Source organism: Tachysurus vachellii, chromosome 21 (assembly GCF_030014155.1).
Source record: "Tachysurus vachellii isolate PV-2020 chromosome 21, HZAU_Pvac_v1, whole genome shotgun sequence".
NCBI classification, from domain to species: Eukaryota; Metazoa; Chordata; class Actinopteri; order Siluriformes; family Bagridae; genus Tachysurus; species Tachysurus vachellii.
The window spans coordinates 19,494,076-19,513,987 of NC_083480.1; the positions used below are offsets into that span (position 1 = coordinate 19,494,076).

At 38.3% G+C, this 19,912-nt stretch overlaps 2 protein-coding genes and 1 long non-coding RNA gene across 4 annotated transcripts in view; 1 reads left to right on the forward strand and 2 right to left on the reverse strand.

Moving 5' to 3' along the window:
* Positions 1-6,941, forward strand: p3h4 (prolyl 3-hydroxylase family member 4 (inactive)). The gene is made up of 7 exons (XM_060896905.1): positions 1-586; positions 3,889-4,038; positions 4,204-4,375; positions 4,473-4,601; positions 4,871-5,016; positions 5,373-5,456; positions 5,557-6,941. The coding sequence occupies exons 1-7, from the start codon at positions 143-145 to the stop codon at positions 5,695-5,697; spliced, it is 1,266 nt and encodes a 421-aa protein (XP_060752888.1). The 5' UTR covers positions 1-142; the 3' UTR covers positions 5,698-6,941.
* Positions 5,541-19,912, reverse strand: part of LOC132863861 (uncharacterized) — a 23,434-nt gene continuing 9,062 nt past the window's right edge. The window contains exons 10-11 of the mRNA XM_060896903.1: positions 8,636-8,725; positions 5,541-5,680 (exon numbers count right to left, since the gene is read on the reverse strand). Coding sequence (XP_060752886.1) covers positions 5,669-5,680; positions 8,636-8,725 — 102 coding nt within the window. The 3' untranslated portion in view covers positions 5,541-5,668. The remainder of the gene's footprint in view (positions 5,681-8,635; positions 8,726-19,912) is intronic.
* LOC132864164 (uncharacterized) lies at positions 8,783-11,741 on the reverse strand. 2 transcript variants are annotated; one of them, XR_009650186.1, is made up of 9 exons: positions 11,011-11,741; positions 10,797-10,890; positions 10,461-10,692; positions 10,297-10,351; positions 9,977-10,152; positions 9,629-9,896; positions 9,311-9,435; positions 9,116-9,214; positions 8,783-8,991 (listed from the first exon to the last, which is right to left on the reverse strand). It is a non-coding gene; the product is annotated as an uncharacterized LOC132864164 (long non-coding RNA). The 2 variants fall into 2 exon arrangements; XR_009650185.1 differs by lacking the exon at positions 11,011-11,741 and having other exon boundaries at positions 8,784-8,991; positions 10,797-10,992.

Sequence of the window (19,912 nt, forward strand, 5' to 3'; positions counted from 1 at the left end):
AAAATTCCTTTTTCTACGTTTTCCACTCCCACGTACACACACAGGCCAAATAAAGCTACGTGCCGATAGACATGTCCACTCTTTCGAGCTGTGGATAAAACCGAGCACGAGCCGGTTCAACGAATACAAAGGCAAACTGAATATGGCTTGTATGTCTGTGTTCGTGCTTCTGTGCGTGCTTGTGCTCGTGCCCTCGGTTCCATGTCAATATGAGCACTACAGCCCGGAGAATTTCCCGCATGCCGATCTGATGCCACTGGACTCGGCGTACGGTTTCGCGCTGGAGCGTTACGGAGAGCGGGACTGGGCGGAGAGCGCGCGCTACCTGGAGCTCAGCCTGCGCCTCCACAGACTGCTGAAGGAGAGCGAGGGCCGCTGCAGCCGCGCGTGCACCCAAGACAATCTGCAAGACACCGACATGGACACGAGCCTGAGAATCATTAAACACGTCCTCACGCGCGCGGCGTGCGTGAAAAAGTGTAAAGCAGAAATGCCCGTGTTTTCTAAACAGTACCCGAAACCTGAGACCCTGGAGGCTTTTGCCACGAGGACGCCGTACCGGTATTTACAATTTGCTTATTATCAGGTAACACGCACTCCAGCAACGTAAACCAGGCGGAAGTGACGTTAAACAAGGGGGGTGCTATTATTTATTGAATATTTTATTTTCAATAAGACGGTACATAATTTGTGAGAGTTAAGCACAACGCTAATAAAAGTGCGCGCTCCTGTAGTCCCAGTTAGAATATTCTAAATATCAAATGTACACTAACTTATTGTTAGTAAGTTTGTGCTTCTCTCCTGCTGCGTGTCCCAAATCCCACACAACACCATGCATGAGTATCATCTCAAATCCTGCTGCGCACTCTGTAGGGCTGGAGGGAGTGAGGGGTGAGTTTTAATGCCACGTCCACATATACACCTCCATTCTCACACACACACACACACACACACACACACACACACACACACCTCCCCTTTGTGCAGGAGTATCACCTCAATGTGAAGCTGACTCATTATTTCGTGAATAGAAAGCTTCTGTTCAGTTATAGAGAGTAAAAAGAAGTGTTTGAGAGATTTATACCTCTGCTCTCTGTCTCTTGTAAATATTGTAAATTACTGTTTGCATTTTCATTTACTTGAACATAGTGTATGCCAAAATTAGCAGTTGTATTTCTTATGTCTTAGGAGTTATGACCGAGTTATTCTATAAGTAATATTAGCGATTACTCCGGTTGCCATTTCACTGAATATTTGTTAAATTCACACATTGTAGAGAAAGTAAATTGAGAATGAGGGAAATTACTAAAACATTTAAAAATTAACAGTTGATATATTGACGATTTTAATTATGTTTAACACAATTTAACTACTGATTATTAAAATCTGAGCTAATGACCAAGTCCATTTTTGAAATATATGTGCAGTACATGCAGTAATCTCTTTGGGAATTGAACTTTTTGTGGCTTCATGTGTTACATTTTTTTTAATTGCTTTATATGTTCTTAAGTATCCAGCATTGGGTCACAATGTTCATTGCTGTTTTTCCTGGAGAAGAAGGACAAGTGCAAAAACTCCGAAAATAAATAAATAAAATGGTCTGAGAATAAAAATACCAGTGATACTTATCACTGGTTAACAAAATTCCCTTAGATGATGAGATACTGTGACTAAAAATAAGTTCTATAACCGTCTACTCTAGTCATATATAGCTACTTTTGGTCAGGAAATTGAGTATGAGCATTGGTAGATTTTAAGGGAGAAGATGAGTTGTCTCAGGGAGAAGATGAGTTGAGTATCATCAGCACCACAGTAGTGTGAGAACTAACTTAACCAAGAGAACAAGTATAGAGAGAGAGAGAGAAAAGGAGAGGACCAAGTAGAATCTAGGGTTAGGGTTAGCGAGCAGATGTTGATCAACTCCATAACAATTCTAAATTGTTAAATGAATGTGACTTGATCCACTCCACCATCGATTAACCTGAATGCCCAGAGGTTTGCTCAGGTGTAGTATGAGACCATTTTAAACCCTAACCCAAAGGTTTATTTGTAAATTGTAGTATTTTTTAATCAGTGCCAGATTTCACTGGGTGTATTGTGGATAAGATACCCTTATACTCTAGCTTCTGGACTAACTGGAGCCTGTTTACATTTACATTAACAGCATTTGGCAGACTCCCTTATCCAGAGCGACTTACATTATCTCTTTTTTATACAACTGACCAATGGTAGCCCGACACCAAAACCGCTAGGCTACCACACGCCAAGTCGTTTATGCTCCTACTGGAACATCCAGACAGTAAAGCATTACAATCATCCAACCTAGAGGTAACAAAAGCATGAACTAGTGTTTCTGCATCATGTAATGACATCATATTTCTTATCTTAGCAATATTTCTGAGATGAAAGAAGGCTACATTTTATAGGCTTTTGGCACACGTCCTTATCCAGAGCAACATACAAAAGTGCTTTTAAGTCTCTATCGATGAATACATTAACTCTGGTTCATTAGGATACCATCAACCTAAAACTGTTCAAGGTTCCTTTTAAACATACACATAACAAACTAAGAAAAAAGTGCTAGTTCAAGTGTTTCAGGAAAAGGTAGGTCTTCACCTGTTGTTTGATGCCAGTGACTGAGCTGTTTGGACATCTAAGGAAAGTTCTTTCCACCCCCTCTGTGCCTATCATGTAGGTATATCTGCCTGAGCTTCAAATGTGATCAATAATCACACCAAGGTCTTTTACTGCTGCACATGATGTAATAGAAAGACCATCCAGAGTTACTCTGTAATTAGAAAGCTTACTTCTGGCTGTCTGTGGTCCTGGTACAAGATCTTCTGTCTAGAGAATCCTGAATGATATTTTATATAACAACATTTCAGTCATTACAACTCTCCAAATTAATTTATTGTATAAATATTTATATTTATTTAATGATGGGAATGGATGTTGCTAAATTTGGTCTGGAATTAGATCTGCTACACATCTGCTGTTGCTGTTGGGTGAGAACGGTATCTTGGGCAATAATTCTGCTATCTAGAGAACAAGTCAGTGCTTAACCATAACCCAGTTTAGTGGTCCAGTTTTAATTATCTTGTTTTTTCTAAAACTTCAAATGTTATTTTTGGAGTGTCTTTGCCCATGATGGCCTCAGATTCCTGTTCTTGGCTGACGGAAGAGGAAACGTTTTTTCTGTTCACAAATTTCACAATTTTTCTGTTTATAAATTATTTGAATTATTATATCTCTTAGGGAGTTTGCATGTTCTCCCCGTGCCTCGGGGGTTTCCTCCCCCGGTCCAAAGACATGCATGGTAGGTTGATTGGCATCTCTGGAAAATTGTCCCTAGTGTGTGATTGCGTGAGTGAATGAGAGTGTGTGTGTGTGCCCTGTGATGAAGATCTTCTCCCGGTAGAAGATGAATGAATTATATCTCTTGTGGCAGCTTGACTGGATGATCTGTCTGATCGCTCTCAATGTGGTGTTTAGACCCACAAATCTGTCTCATTCAACATGTTTTTTGAACAATTCTGTGTAAACTGCAAAAACCTTCGCCTTCAAATTTCAGGAAATTTCCATTTTGGATTTCAGTTGTGTAGAAGGTGACAATTCATTCACTGCTCTTGACAGCACTGCAGCTAAAAATCACTTGCCATGTAATTGCCATGTTCTGCTACATTGTTTTATAGTATGACTTATTCTCAGGGGCTTGTATGGTGATTTTTTTCTGTTTATGTAAAGAGTCTCCACCAACACTAACTGGATTAAACTAATTCTAAGTAATTTTATTTACAAGTAAATTTTACTTGCATTTTTATCTTCTTAATGGATCCCTTCTGATTTTGATTCATCTGTGTGTGTGTGTGTGTGTGTGTTTGTGAGAAGATGAATAATCTGGAGAAAGCTGTATCAGCAGCACACACTTATCTCCAGCGTAACCCAGGAGACCTCTTAATTTCCAAAAACATGAACTTTTACAAAAGTCTATTTGACATTGAAGAGTACTTACTGGACCAGGAGGAGAAAAAACATGAGGTAACATGCACATGTTTGTAGGCTTTAATAATATATGTACATGCATATATACATGTATATATGAACAATAATGTGTGCGTAGTAACTGTGCTGAGCCAATGTCTGTCTCTCTACCCATCTTTCTCCTATTCTTGTCTGGCTTTCTTGTTCCTTTCTGTATGTCAGACACTCTTTCTGAACGCAGTGCTGCTGTATAACGCAGGGGACTTCAGCAGATCTATAAGGATGATGGAGGAGGTGTGTGTGGAGTATTTGCGTGTGTATGATGAGTGTGTTTCAGCATGTGAGGGATCATACGAGGTACAAGAGGTTAAAGACTTTTACCACACACTCGCAGGTTAGTGATGTACACACACGCACACACATGCACACTGAGTGTTTTTGCATCTCACTCTGTCTGTTTGTCTCTATTCCTCCCTGACATCTCTCTGCAGGGTTGTTCATTGAGGTAATGCGGTGTAAAGTGAGGTGTGAAGAGGATTTAACTCCCAATGTTGGTGGATTTTTTGTAGAAAAATTTGTTGCCACCATTTACCACTACATGCAATTTGCATATTATAAATGTAAGTAACACACACACTTTGTTTCTGTAAACTAAACAAACCTTTACACACAGTAACACACACACCACTGTTTCACCAACCATTACGAATTTACCGCTCCTTCCATCCCAAAACACATCCAGGCTTCTCTCTCACTCTCTCTCACACACACAGACACAAATCTTTACAGATGGGTGTGGTTTGAATTTTTTGCATTGTGAAGCATATACAGGTCAGCTTAAGCAACTTGAGCATAAATAAACTGTGTGTGTGTGTGTGTGTGTTTACAGTAAATGATGTCATTAAAGCTACTCAGTGTGCACTTAGTTACCTGCTCTTTGATCCTGATGATCAGGTGATGCAGCAAAATGTTGCATATTACAGATTTCACAAAAAGCAGTGGGGTCTGAAAGAGGAGGACTTTAAACCCCGCCCAGTGAGTGCACACATACACAGACTTAATACCATTATTTTGCTGTTAACATTTAAATGTCATCAGCTGTCAGCTCTCTCTGATCATATATTTAAAAAAAACTAATTTTTTTTCTTGACGCAGAAAATGCAGCCAAATGTATCTTTTCATAATGCTGCTCATTCTGTGTAAAAGTCACACATGTTCAGAGGACAGCACTAGCTACCCCCCCCTGCATGCATGAGCTCATTAATAATGTTTACTTGATGGTAACTGATGAGAATTACCACACAGGAGAATGTTTTTTTAAAGAGAGTTATTACAGCTTTGATCTTACATTCTCTGTCCTCTGTGGGTGTGTATATTTTTTGTGTTCACAGGAAGCTCTTCATTACTTTAATCAGACAGTAAAGCAAAAAGATTTGCTGGAATTTGCAGGCAACTATTTACAGACGGATGATGAGGTAGTTTGAGTGTGGGTGTGACTGTGTGTCTCCAGTGAAAAAAATTAAATTATTGTTTTTTAATTGCTGAATTTGGAAGTGTGTGTGTGTGTGTGTGTAGGATGCTGTGAGTCCAGAGGAATCCCCTTCTCTTTCTTCTCCCGATGAAGAGTTTGATGGAGTTGGAGATTATGAAGAGTCGTTCCTTGCTGAGTGGTGGCAGGAACCCAAAACTAAAGGAGACACTGGAGAAGCAGAATGAAACACTACATCAACATCAGTGGTGTGTGTATTGTGATGAACAGTGACTGCTGATGAGCAGAATTATGAAACTGTGCAAACCACACATCAGGACTGGAAGAGCACCAATTGTGACTCACCACCATTATGATCATTGATTATTATTATTAAACAATAAATAAATACTTTTTATGTAAAAAAAAATAGATTTTTCATTCTGACTTTTTTCTCTTCTCCAAAGTACCATGCAAGACAGCACTAATTTCTCAATCAGAATTATCCCGTCTCATGAACCCACCCACCCGAGAAAAAATATATGTATGTAGAAAAAAAACAAACGCAAAAACTGCATTTAGAAACAGTTGAGTTCTGTTTCCATGAATCTGCTATATAACGATTAAACTCTTACTTATCTAGTTAACGTTAGCTTGTTTACAATAGCTTGTTGTATAGTGCACTGTAACTAACACGCCAAACGTGTTGTTTTATACATAGAGCAGTTACTGTAAAGTGATTATTATGTAGCTTTGTAGAAGCCAACATTCTGTTTTCCTATTTAAGCTTAGACAAAAATTTATCAAGAGCAACTCCTCCTAGAGCTTTCGAGCCACATACACCAAATTCGGATATGTTGTAGACGCTGGTCTGAAGCTTGTTGCTGTTACTTTTCTAAGCGATCCGAGTACCGGTACTTCCGGTACCTGGTCTCAAACTGGCCTTTTTTCCCCCATAGACTCCCATTGTAAACTTTGGAGGTTTATAACTCGGCAAGCTTTTTCAACTACCTACACCAAACTCGGCCAGCTCCTTTAGGGTGATACTCTGAACAAACTTTTAAATTGGTGTACCGACTGGCCTTCCGGTTGTCCCGCAGCCCCGCCCCCAAAATATGCAAAATCAAAAAACTTTTTACAACATGGACATGTGACATATCAAAACACAGAACAATGAGGGGAATTTCCTCACATGTATTCTGATGCCGTCACATCCTCATCTCCACTTACTTCCGAATGTTTTGGCACCCTAGCTTTCTGTTTACTTGCTTCCAAAAGTAACACTGACCCTTATGTCCACTCCCCTCCAAAAAGCACTGGCCTTTGCGAATAATTGCATCGTCAAAGCCAACATCAAATTTTGACACGACACACTTTACAAATCTAGTTTAATAATTGATTTTATTACAAAACATTACTTATTTTATATATATTTTTCACAATAACAGTCATGTTTATATTTTATTGTATGTTGATGGCTTAACTGTAAACAACACAATGCAATAAATAGTTTTGAAGAAAAATCTGCTTTGTCATTGAACCTGAGAAAAACTTTATAAAATAAAATAGCCATAATGACGCATCTCCATGCTACAATAATAATGATAAAAGCAAAGTTTTTCACTGTGGGGACATGTCTTTATAAGTACAATTAGACTATTATTTGTGTCCCCTTTAAAAATTGCTCATGATAAATTTTATATTTATTGTGAGCAGGTGACAGTACAGTGTATTACAGTGATGTGGGAGCTGGTGACAGTACAGTGTATTACAGTGATGTGTGAGCTGGTGACAGTACAGTGTATTACAGTGATGTGTGTGAGCTGGTGACAGTACAGTGCATTATAGTAAAGTTATTGACTATTTTTTTAGTATTCGCTTTTCGGGTTTTGCAACTTTGCAGACGGTCCCTTGGAATCTGTCTCTTAGGTGTTCGCACAGAGACTTGTGTATTTTGTCCAACGTGGAGGAAAGCTGATTTTGAGGAGAATTGTGTTGTAGCTGCCTCTCTACATTACTACGGTGAAAAAGGGGTGTTATTTGTGTAATAAAAGCGTTTAGCTCAGGAGTTATTGACTCGGGAAACTCCAACCTGTGAATATGCGCCAACTTTACTCAAGTGATATCGGGTGCGTCTTGATGACATCAGAATCCATTCAATATATTCAGACTTTTCATTCAATTCTCTCATGAATAATTTCCTAAACGGCATGCCATAATATACGTATATATGTATGTATATGTAACGGGATAAATATTATAGCGGGTTCTTTAAATAAATCCTGCTGTAATGTGATCGCGCATCCTATTGGCCGCGCCTGTGGCGCTATTGCGCGCTGAGCTCGATCTATCTGCAGCAGAGTTAGAGAGAACTGCTGTAGGTGAGTCGGTTCAGAGAGAACTGCTGTAGGTGAGTCGGTTCTGTTGCAGCTCCGTGCTAAAAGTTAGAAAATATGGGTTTCATGTCGAATATTAGACGATGCATGTGAGGGATTACACACAGAGGACACTAATTGATTTTTTAGAATGTTTTCTGTTTATATTTCTGGGAATTTTGATACTTTTATTTCTGTTTGCATAAATGCAATAATCTTTTAATGTGCGCCATTTTCCCCATGTGCTCTCTAACCATGTGAAATGTTTCTCAATTAGATGGAGCTGTATCCTAACTGAAAAGACTCACTATTCTCTCCTTTTCACTGCTCTGTGTGCAGGTAATTGTTTGTCATACATAATTTACTGTGTTTTGCAAATGTTTATCACAAACTGTATTATGCTGTTTTACTTAATGTTCTATTAATTTTATTCAATGTTATTCATATTCTTAATCGATGTTAAATGCAGTATACGATCACAAAACATTTAAATTTATGAAGAAAAGAAAGCAAAACCATGTTGTATTGCTGAGAAATTACAGTTCAGAATTTGATTTATTTTTATTTGTCTTGTTAAATACAACATAATGAGTAAATTGTTTATTATATTGAGAGCAGCAGAGCTAGAGAGAACTGTGGATGGAGCTGTATCCTAACTCAAAAGACTCACTATTCACTGCTCTGTGTGCAGAAAATAAATCCTAATATCATCCACATTCCGAGTGTGTGTGCTGTTGAAGAGTGGGTCAGACCGAGCCAGATTAGAAAAGAGGTCACACACACACACACACACACACACTTGTAGACTTACCTTGGGTGTCTTGAGTGTGACACGATTCAGTGAAACAACGCTTGCGTGCTGGTGTAGAACTGTAGATGGGCTAATCAAATTTGTTTTACCCTGGAAAAATATAACAACCAGTTGTGTGTTGATATCTAGGGTAAAACTGACAAATATGGACTGTAACGCCTAATTTGCAGGCTTTCTTTTACTGACGTATTCAAAATGACTCACTTCGACTTATAAAAACTCACCTCCCTTTGCTGAACAGGGCTGTTCTCTGCCTCCTTCCTAACCATTTCTCCTCTCCTGAGTCACACTGGATACGCCGATGTGGATTTCCCAACACCTGACACAGCCTCTTTACTTGAGCTCACCAACCTTTTCTAAAAAAGATAATATGCATTTTGAAAGAACTTGTATGCATGTGGAAACAGTGAATGTAAGTGAATGAATTTATGTATGTTTGGAAGAGTGAAACTGATGATGTCTTTGCAGAACACGACTAACCACTCTTTTTTTTTTTTTGGCCACATTTGTTATCCTCCGTATTGGTTTCTTCTCTATCTCTTCTAAATTGTTGCATTCAGATGAGATCTCAATCTGTTTCTAGAAAGATAAGGCATATTTTGCTCATTTCAGATGAAAAGATAGTGTCAAAGCACTGAAACTGATTTCACTAAAAGTGAAAGAAATGAAGCTCACCTGTCTTTGAAGAAAGGGGCTAATAACACTTTCTTGTCTCTCTCCTCAGACACTTCTGAATCATCCTCCGAAGAGTCCTGAGTGGGTTTCCATTCATCCGACTCTTCATCTCCAGTGGAGCTCACCTAATTTGAAATCGAAAGATTCTAGTATGTGTGGAAGCATTGAACCTTGTTTCTATTAATGTCAGCTTTCGCATACAAACACTCAACCCAATAATCTGTCCAACGCTGTTTGTAATAGATCATCATTTGTTTTTAAACGAGTTAAAGGAGGACTAAAATTGTATAAGCACTGAAATTGATCAAAACATCTTACTGGTGTTTCTTGCTTTGACTGCACAGATTTATTTTTCTTGCGCAGTTGGTAGTTTCTATGCTCCGTCTTCTCTTCAGAATCTGCCTGTGTTACATTCAGAAGACATGCTTACCAACTGTTTACAGAAAAAAAGACAATATTTAGATCCAAATTTGAAAAAATGCAGAGTGACATGTTTAAAATGTATTTAAGGAAAGCCACAACATCCATCAAGTACAGTCTCTGAGATGTTGGTTTAAAGCCTTTCTCTTGGAGGTGTGCCACAAAACTGTAAAGTCAAAAATACAAATTAGGCCATGTCTCCTACTCTAAATGAGACTGATAATCTTTCAAAAATTTAATTCTTACTTGCGGACTCTACTATGGTTTTTCAGGAAAAGTAGATCGACATTTGGAATTCTAGAGTCTGCCATAAATTCCAGAAAATGGATCACATGAGTGGCTCGCTGCTTGGCATTTTCTTGTATTTTCCTGCTTGGATTCACACCTCGTATATGGGCCCCTAAACTCTTCAACTAGTCTTACTGAGAGGACACAAACATACATTTTAAAAACCTAAAATCCCAAATCATTTGTCAAATTTTACGATGTCACGATGAAGTTATACAATGTCACCTCTCCTTCAAGTTAGTAGCAATTATTTTGGTAGAATTGTTGAACATATTTACCATACTGAGGGGCTTTACTGGGCGAAAAGCTTTTTCTTCGTTTATATTTAACTAGCTGAAATAAAAAATCAGTAAAACAGATCAAAGGTAGTTTATCAAAAGTAAATCAAAACTTCATGTACTTCCCACATGTACGTATCAGAGAAATACCATACAGTACTCACATTTGCCTGATTTGCTGAAGCATGTAGATGCCTGAGCTCATGATTTCTTTCAACTTCACACTGGAGCAGCTGCTTGACCACTTTAAGTTCAGCAAACAAAAGATGGCAGTTCCTGCAGCCAGGTGAAGGTGTCCTCAGCAGAGCACGTTTTCTTTGGATCCTAGCCAATTGGTTAGGTTTGCTTCCAAAGGGAGAAGGCATATCTGAGATGGCATGCTCATTGGGAGCTTTGCTGGCAGAGTGAAAAGGAGGATGCGTATTTTGAGTGGAATCTGTGATGTTATATCTAGAGTTACTTCACCAATACACACACAGGGACTAACTTCAAAAACATACCTCAAGTTTGTGGATATTTTGCAGGTGCTTGTCTAGTCTGGTCATGTGTTTAGCGTTACACAAACGGACCGGGCAGTCCAAATTGGCAGTAAAGCTGTAGAAGTAAAACAGTAAAAATGTCAATTTCTCATCAAGTAGAAATTTAAGCAAATAAAAGTAAATTAATAGAGTATGTGCATCAAAGACAGGTATAAGCCTAGATAAGGATGCGTACCGTCGGTGAGCAAGTTTGCCCAAAAGATCCAGTTCGATCCTATTCGTAACCCCTTCGGTGAACTTCAGGTGCTGGGTAATACCAGTATACATTTGACCACAAATGGGACACTTATGTCCATCTGTGGTATTGACTTGCCTTCGAGACTTGGAGACAGCAGCCTGCTGCTTTTCTTCTGATCTCTCCGGCTCGTCTCTAGCTACATCCGTTGTCTGTCATTCATTCATTCATCTTCTACCGCTTATCCGAACTACCTCGGGTCACGGGGAGCCTGTGCCTATCTCGGGCATCATCGGGCATCAAGGCAGGATACACCCTGGACGGAGTGCCAACCCATCGCAGGGCACACACACACACACTCTCATTCACTCATGCAATCACACACTACGGACAATTTTCCAGAGATGCCAATCAACCTACCATGCATGTCTTTGGACCGGGGGAGGAAACCGGAGTACCCGGAGGAAACCCCCGAGGCACAGGGAGAACATGCAAACTCCACACACACAAGGTGGAGGCGGGAATCGAACCCCCAACCCTGGAGGTGTGAGGCGAACGTGCTAACCACTAAGCCACCGTGACCCCCTCAGTGTCTGTCAGTGGAAGCAAAAATACTTTTACTAAATGTATTCACAAAAAATAAAAATAAATACAACAGCTGTTAAGAAGTGAGACTGTCTGCAACGAGCGTGGGGAATGTTTAAATGCATTAAACGTAGTGTTAATGACACGCATGCGCGCGTGCACGTGGCCTAAATAGAAACTCATTAAATGAGCAGTTAATGGGCGTCACTGTGTGAATGACGCAAAAATGGCGCTAAAGCCGCGTGGTGAATGCGCGAAAACGGCGTGATTGCGCATATTTGATAATACACGCATATGTATGCAGGAACCTGCAGTTATGGTCTGCTTTATCTCTGATTTGACCACAGTTGCTTTATTTGCACCACAGTATCCTCCTACAGGTGCTGGAAACTAATTATATCGCTAAACTATCACTCCCCAAAAGTTCTACATGCAAGCTGCATAAAAGTGAATATTTGCAGTTGTTAGTGACACATGCACACACTATTTACACAAGCTATCAGTACATGTAATTATTCTGGGTTCTTACCTGAGCACTAACACCTTCTCCTTCCAAAATGGCACTGAACCAATTCCTGCTATTTCAGTGACTAACCTTCGTTAACAAGGCTATTCTGATTGGGTGCAGCTTGTCATGTGTCTCCTGTTTAGGGTTCTGATGTCATTTTCATGGATTTCCCTTTGTTTTTTACTTTCAAGATTTAACTACATCTAGTAATTAAGGAAATTGTAAAATTGTAAACAAACTTTTCAGTCACCTGATGTAATGTTACATTAATTGTTATCTCAGACTTGCTCATTGGGGCTAAATACAAACACATATAAATATATCTAATATTAATCTTGAATTTTGTATATGTTAATTTTTATATTATTCTTATAATAACCTTTTGTTCTATGTTTATGTTCTGTAAAGCTGCTTTGAGACAATGTAAATTGTAAAAAGTGCTATACAATTAAATTTGAATTGAACTGAATGTAATTGATGTTTAAACATTTGATCTATGTTGGCATGTATTGTGTGAGTAAAAGTCAAATTACTTTTTATATGTCCCTTGAATTAAATCATCTTGTGATTTATGTTTAGGAACAAAAAATGTTTAGGCAAGAGTCTGATCTTTGAACCATTATATATTCATACAGAATACATTAGACACTGTTGCCCCAATCAGATTACAGAAGGTTAGAGATAAAACACTTGCACCTTGGTATAATAGTCATACTCACACCCTCAAGAGAGAAACCTGTAACCTCGAGCGAAAGTGGAGAAAAACTAAATTAGAGGTTTTTAGAATTGCGTATAAGGAAAGTATGTCCAACTATAGACAGGCTCTAAAAGCTGCCAGGACTGAGCACCTGAGCAAACTCATAGAAAATAACCAGAACAATCCCTATAAGTTTTTATTTAGTACAGTGGCTAGATTAACAAAAACCAGAAATCTGAACACACTATTCCATCACAGTTCAGTAGTGAGGACTTTATGAGATTCTTTACTGATAAAATCGAAAGTATCAGGAATAAAATAGGTGACACTCAATATATGAGAACAACTAGTGACCCAGTCTCACCTAAGGCTCTAGACACACAACTACATTGCTTTGCATGTACAGGACAGGAAGAGTTATACAAACTTATTACAACAGCTAAATCAACAACTTGTTCATTAGACCCCATTCCAACTAAATTACTGAAAGAAGTGTTAAATAAAGCTGGTGAGCCTCTTCTTTATATTATTAACTCCTCACTATCTTTAGGTTACGTCCCTAAGTCTTTCAAGTTGGCAGTTATTAGGCCACTCATCAAAAAACCTAATTTAGATCCAAATGAACTATCAAATTACAGACCTATTTCACACCTTCCGTTTATGTCTAAAATACTTGAAAAGGTTGTGTCTGTTCAACTGAGCTCCTTCTTACAGGAGAACAATATCCTCGAAGAGTTTCAGTCAGGTTTCAGGCCCCACCATAGCACAGAAACTGCACTTGTGAAAGTCACAAATGACCTGTTCTTAGCTTTGGACAAAGACTGTATGTCACTATTAGTTCTACTTGACCTTAGTGCTGCATTCGACACTATAGATCACAACATTCTCCTAGATCGTTTACAAAATTACACAGGTATTCATGGACAAGCTTTAAGTTGGTTTAGATCCTACCTGTCTGACCGATAACATTTTGTAGAATTAGATGGTGAACCCTCCAGTTTACTACCAGTAAATCATGGGGTCCCTCAAGGATCAGTTCTAGGACCTCTGCTCTTCTCGATATAAATGCTTCCATTAGGGAACATCATTATAAGACATGGGATTAGTTTCCACTGTTATGCTGACGACACACAGTTATATATCTCAAAACCAGATGAAATAACTAAATTGTCCAAATTAACTCAGTGCCTTAGAGAGATGAAAGACTGGATGAGCTGTAATTTTCTGTTATTAAACTCTGATAAGACAGAAATACTACTTATAGGTCCAAAAACCAGTACACAGAAACTCTCACAATTTAACTTCCAATTAGAGGGATGTACTGTTACTAGTAGCTCGACAGTGAAAGACCTGGGAGTTATATTAGACAGCAACTTGTCCTTTGAAAATCATGTCGCCCAAACCACAAAAACATAAACTACTAGTTCCACAGAAACTACTAGTTCATGCTTTCATGACCTCTAGACTGGACTATTGTAATGCATTACTAGGTGGTTGTCCTGCATCTTTAATAAATAGGCTACAGTTAGTCCAAAATGCAGCTGCCAGAGTTCTCACTAGGACAAGAAAGTATGACCATATAACCCCAATTCTATCATCTCTACACTGGCTACCTGTTAAGTTTAGAATTGACTACAAACTGCTGCTACTAACATACAAGGCTCTTAACGGTTTAGCGCCCACGTATCTACAGATGTGGCCTTTAAGAACGAACGTCTTTTGCCGCGGCATTCTGCAATTCTTGCCGCAGTTTGCCGCGGCTTGCGGCACTTCTGTTCGGGGGGACTATCTTAGCAATCACCTTAATGTGTTTCGCTTCACAGAATATCCACCAGGTGGCGCATAAGAACCCTGTTTCTCTTAAGCACTCAAAGGTTTTTTAAGATTGTATAATATGTTTATATTATTAATTTACATTTAAAAAAATTGATTTTTTATTTTACTTCACATTACATCAGAATTGTGAGAAAACATCCACAATAAAATATAATTATAAAGACGTGTGAAACATTCTTATTATTATTATTATATGTTGCCTACATTTACTCAAATAATAGCAATGTAAAATATTTTATTAAGTTACTTTAATCATTTATTTTAGAGATATTCATAGAAATATCTCTAAAATCATTTATTTGCATTGCTTTCTGTACTGCATCCGTTTTGTACATTTACAGGTGCACAAATACTGGCTCATTTTAATTTCATTAAGACACTGCTGTGTTCTGTATTGATCGATGTTCTGTAAATTTGTACTTAACAAGCCTAAACCATGTTATTCAATTTGTTATTATTATATTATTATTATTATTATTATTATTATTATTCAAAAAATATATATTTAGTTCTAATATAGTTTGTGTTCATTTTTTCTCATAAGGGAAAATTATTATTATTATTATTATTATTATTATTATTATTATTTATTTATTTATTTACTGACATTAAAAATGGTCTAAATGGTTTCAAAACAATCTCCTGGCTTTGAAATATACCAGCCTGTAATTGTGCATTAACTTTTGTGCTTCTAGAGTGAAAATAATTCAAAATTTATTTTTTTTACTAGAAAATGAGGAATTTTTGCATATTAATGAGGCTTATTATATCAAATATTACACATTTTTTCACAAAATATATGTTAATATGTTGTAAACAAGTTAGACAAAAAAGGTGAAAAAAAGGCTATCATATATACTTAATTTTTTATAAGCAGTCAAAACAGACGAGGTCAAGTTGACTCAGCGCTCCTAATTTGTATAGGAATTCAGACGAGGTCTGCAGGAGGGTTGTTATGCAATATCGACCCATTCAGAGTCGATCGGCCCTATACGCAAGTTGCGTAGGGCCCCGCAAATTACGCAAGGCCCCGCCCCCCTGCCTCGTTTTAAAGCGTGTGTCAATGTTTACTGTGTAGCATGGGCGAGGCTAAAAAGGAGCTCAGCACCCCTAAAATTTTTATTAATATTTTAGTCCAGCGGGTCGCCGCCGCTGTGGAGTAGCACAGGACCTGAGTGACTCGTCCATAGTCATAAACGGAGAGAAGTAGCGCCGGTTACAATGTTCTTCCGCAAGACGCATGCAGTTCTGTTTATTAACTGCTAGAGCATGAAACAAAAACAGCAGCGCGACAAATAAACTGCGTACCTGTCTAGTGTGTACGTGTGTCTCTGTTGGTAAAGTTTATCGTTAATTTGATACTCATTTTAACAATCGGGAGTCATGTAAACATGACGTCACGTGCGTCTTTTGGAAACATGGAAGCCCTGGCGTTTGGACCAGAGTGAAAATAAACTACATATCACTGTATATCACCAGTACGTGTGAAAACACTCACTCACTTTGCTGTATTTATTCATTCCTCACACACAGAGGATTTAACTCCTGAAATCCTAGCATTTCTCTCTCTCTCTCTCTCTCTGTGTGTGTGTGTGTGTGTGTGTGTGTGTGCGTGTGCGTGTGCGTGTGCGTGCGTGTGGCTTGCCAGTGCGCTACGGACATGAAAAAAGAAAAAAGACAGAATCAGGTGAGAGACTAGGGACAGTCCATAATGATCTTGTGAAAGGAATTTGTCATTTAATAAAAAGTTAAAAGCCCAATAATAATAATAATAATAATAATAATAATAAAGACATTTAAAATGACACACCTCCGTGTGCCTTTTGATCATAACCTTAGCTTCAGCACCCCTCAAAAGGAGCTCAGCACCCCTATAGTCTCTCAAGGTTACAACAACGTTAATGCAATATGGAAACCAATGGATTTACATTGGAATGAGCACAATGCCAGGTCTATATGAATGCACATTCCTCAGTAAATAATAACCATCAGGGATCAAGTATTGCTCTAACGCATACTATAAAACACAGTGATACTGTATGGCAAGCATTTTAGCTTTTATACATTCACATGATATGGATTTTTGATATCAATTCAGTTTTCAATACTTAAAATGTAAATATTAAGAGTGTGATTTCTAGTAGTAACCATATTTTTTCATCAGGAATTACATTTTACACTAGTAAAAACGTAATTGCTGATATCTGCTATTGAATATTCACTAGTTGAATATTGCAAGAGCCAAGTCATATTATAAATAGTATTTTATATTTGAAAATGGATAAAGAGGAATCTGAGGGAGGCAGTTTAAGTGGGGCCTAATGCAGCTTATAAAATGAATAATAGTAGTTATCTAAACCTTACAGGTGTTATGCTGAAATTTGTTAGTAGAGGAGATGCTGTCAAGTGTGAATGTGTGACAAATGGTTTACATGGCTCACGGGTCAGGTAGGAGGGCCCCTTAGCAGAATTTTGCTTAGGGCCCCAGGGAGGTCAGGATCGGCTCTGGACCCATTTTTTATAAGTTATAAACATTCATCTGAAATACCCTTTAAGTTATGCAGTAAATAGCATTTAAACAAAGTAACTGCAAGAAAAAGCTTGTGCTTTGTATTAACCATTTTTTGATTACGTAAAACTTTCCACTTATTGCTGTAAATTTAAGTTGGTTATATCAACATATGTCAAATTAAGTTATGCAATATCGACCCATTTTTAAAGTTATAGGGTATTTCAGATGAATGTTTATGCTATGCAGTAAATAGCATTTAAACAGTAACTGCAATCACCCCACAACATGGTGAAAACAGGAAAAAACGATTTTCTTTTGAATCCCTGTATTGGGGGTTGTGTCAGTGGTCTATCAAGGCTAAATGTTATGAAGCAGCTAAAATAAAGACTGTGGGGAGACATAATTAATGCATATTTTATTTTTTATAAATAATGCATAATTATTTTTTTAATAATTCATCTTTTATTTTACGTGTACACATGGACATGAGGGTGATGCCTTTTTTTTTTTAATAAATGAATATGTTACGAGTGTAGGGCAGGGGCGGTTCTAGGATTTCATCTTTAGGGGGTTTTAGCCCTCAGAGAGAATTTAAAAGAAGAGTTTCATATTATATATTATATGACAACTCTGGTAATAAGAATAGTGAAATTTCACTGCTTCATTCAGGATGAGCTGTTTGCCATATCCTCTACTACACCATAATATATAAAAAACAAACCACTAATTACACCAAATAACACTCTTTATTCAGATTTAAAAGCGATTTGGAAATACAAAACAAACTATTTGCTGCAATACTGATAAACTATCGCTAATAACCCCATCAACAATGATGTTTACCATCAACAAACCAACAGAAGCATTTTTTCCGTAACACACCAACACATCGAGCGGTACCACAAAGCCAGCCGTGACAGCGGAGATAGTCGCAGATGTGACTGTTTATGTAACCGGCGAAAGAAAATAACACATTGTCGACTCGTCAGCCTACATGAAACACGACTGCCCTCTACAGGTTTTGTATTTCCTGCGCTGAACAATTTGACCCCCCTTCGTTAGAGTCTCGCAAATTGCCGGGAGTCTGCGCGGCACTCTTATCTCCGAGGCGGGATTTTTAAAAGGCCACATCTGTAACTAGTCTTCTAACACGTTACAATCCTTCACGCTCTCTGAGATCACAAAACTCAGGACTTCTGGTAGTTCCCAGAATATCTAAGTCTACTAAAGGCGGTAGAGCATTTTCTTATTTAGCTCCCAAACTCTGGAACAGTCTTCCTGATAGTGTTCGGGGCTCAGACACACTTTCCCAGTTTAAATGCAGATTAAAAACTCATCTCTTTAGTCAGGCGTACACAACACATTCCATTATATTGTGCACTATTACACTAGACTTGCACATTTTTATGAACAGCAGATATGTTAATCCCTCTGCACTGCTCTTCTCTTTTTCTACCCATGCCGAGACACCCAGACATTGTACCAGCTCTGATCGTCTTCCGTGCCATGAAGTTTTTGGACCTCCGCTGAGATGAGGCCGACTCTGTGAGAATCCTGAGACATCTACAGATCTACCAGCTCCAGTTGGACTCTGTGATACTGAGAGGAGATCTGAACTCCATGTGATCTCTACACCAATACAACACTTGTCTGACTGTATATTTGTAATCACACCCTCCAGTGTCACCCATATGAAGATGGGTTCCCCTTTGAGTCTGGTTCCTCTCAAGGTTTCTTGATTTACCAATTAAGGGAGTTTTTCCTTGCCACTGCTGCCTGAGTCACATCAGACTTGGTCATTGGGGATAAATACATATATGTACGTACATACATACACACACACACACACACACACACACACACACACACACATATATATTTTGAGTTTTTATTATATTACTCCTTATGTTTATCTTCTGTTCTGTGTTTATGTTCTGTAAAGCTGCTTTGAGACAATGTCCATTGTAAAAAGCACTATACAAATAAACCTGAATTGAATATATTGAGAAGTTGGTCTCAATGACCTACTACACATTTGGGCTATTTTTAGGGCCATTTGGAGGACCACCCCTTGCTGATATCAAGGCAAATTGAGCCACATTAGGTTTGGGCCCCTGGAGTTACAATAAAACCTTTCTCTAGCTCAACTGACAGGGTTTCAGAATTAAGACACTTAAAGCTAGAAGTTGGGTCTTTAAAACATTATATATTGAGACGTTGGTCTCCTTGGTGTTGTGTGAGAAAGGCAAATCGTGGGCCCTAGTACTCAGTCATAGCTTAGCTATAAGACAATGCGGCCGCAAGTCGATACGAATGTATATGAATGTAGCTCAATGGTAACGACAGACATTATCAAAAGTTTGGGACGTCTGCCTTTACATGCACGTGAAATTTAATGACATTCTATTTTTAATCAGTAGGGTTTAATGTGGAGTTTGCCCACACTTTGCAGCTATAACAGCTTCACTTCTCTTTCTGGTCATTCTCCTTTTCCTATTCCCCACATAGAATAGAATAAATCCGAACAGAGTAGTAGGTGGAACGTGAATAGGAGTAGGGGGATGGTGAATTGAGCCCCATTAGGCCCCTAGGGTTACGATAAAACCTTTCCCTAGCTCATATGGCAGGGTTTTAGAATTAAGACACTTAAAGCTAGAAGTTGGGTCTTTAGAACATTATTTATTGAGAAGTTGGTCCCCTTGCTGTAGTGTGAGAAAGACAAATAATGGGTCATAGTACTCAGCCAGACCTTAGCTATAAAGCA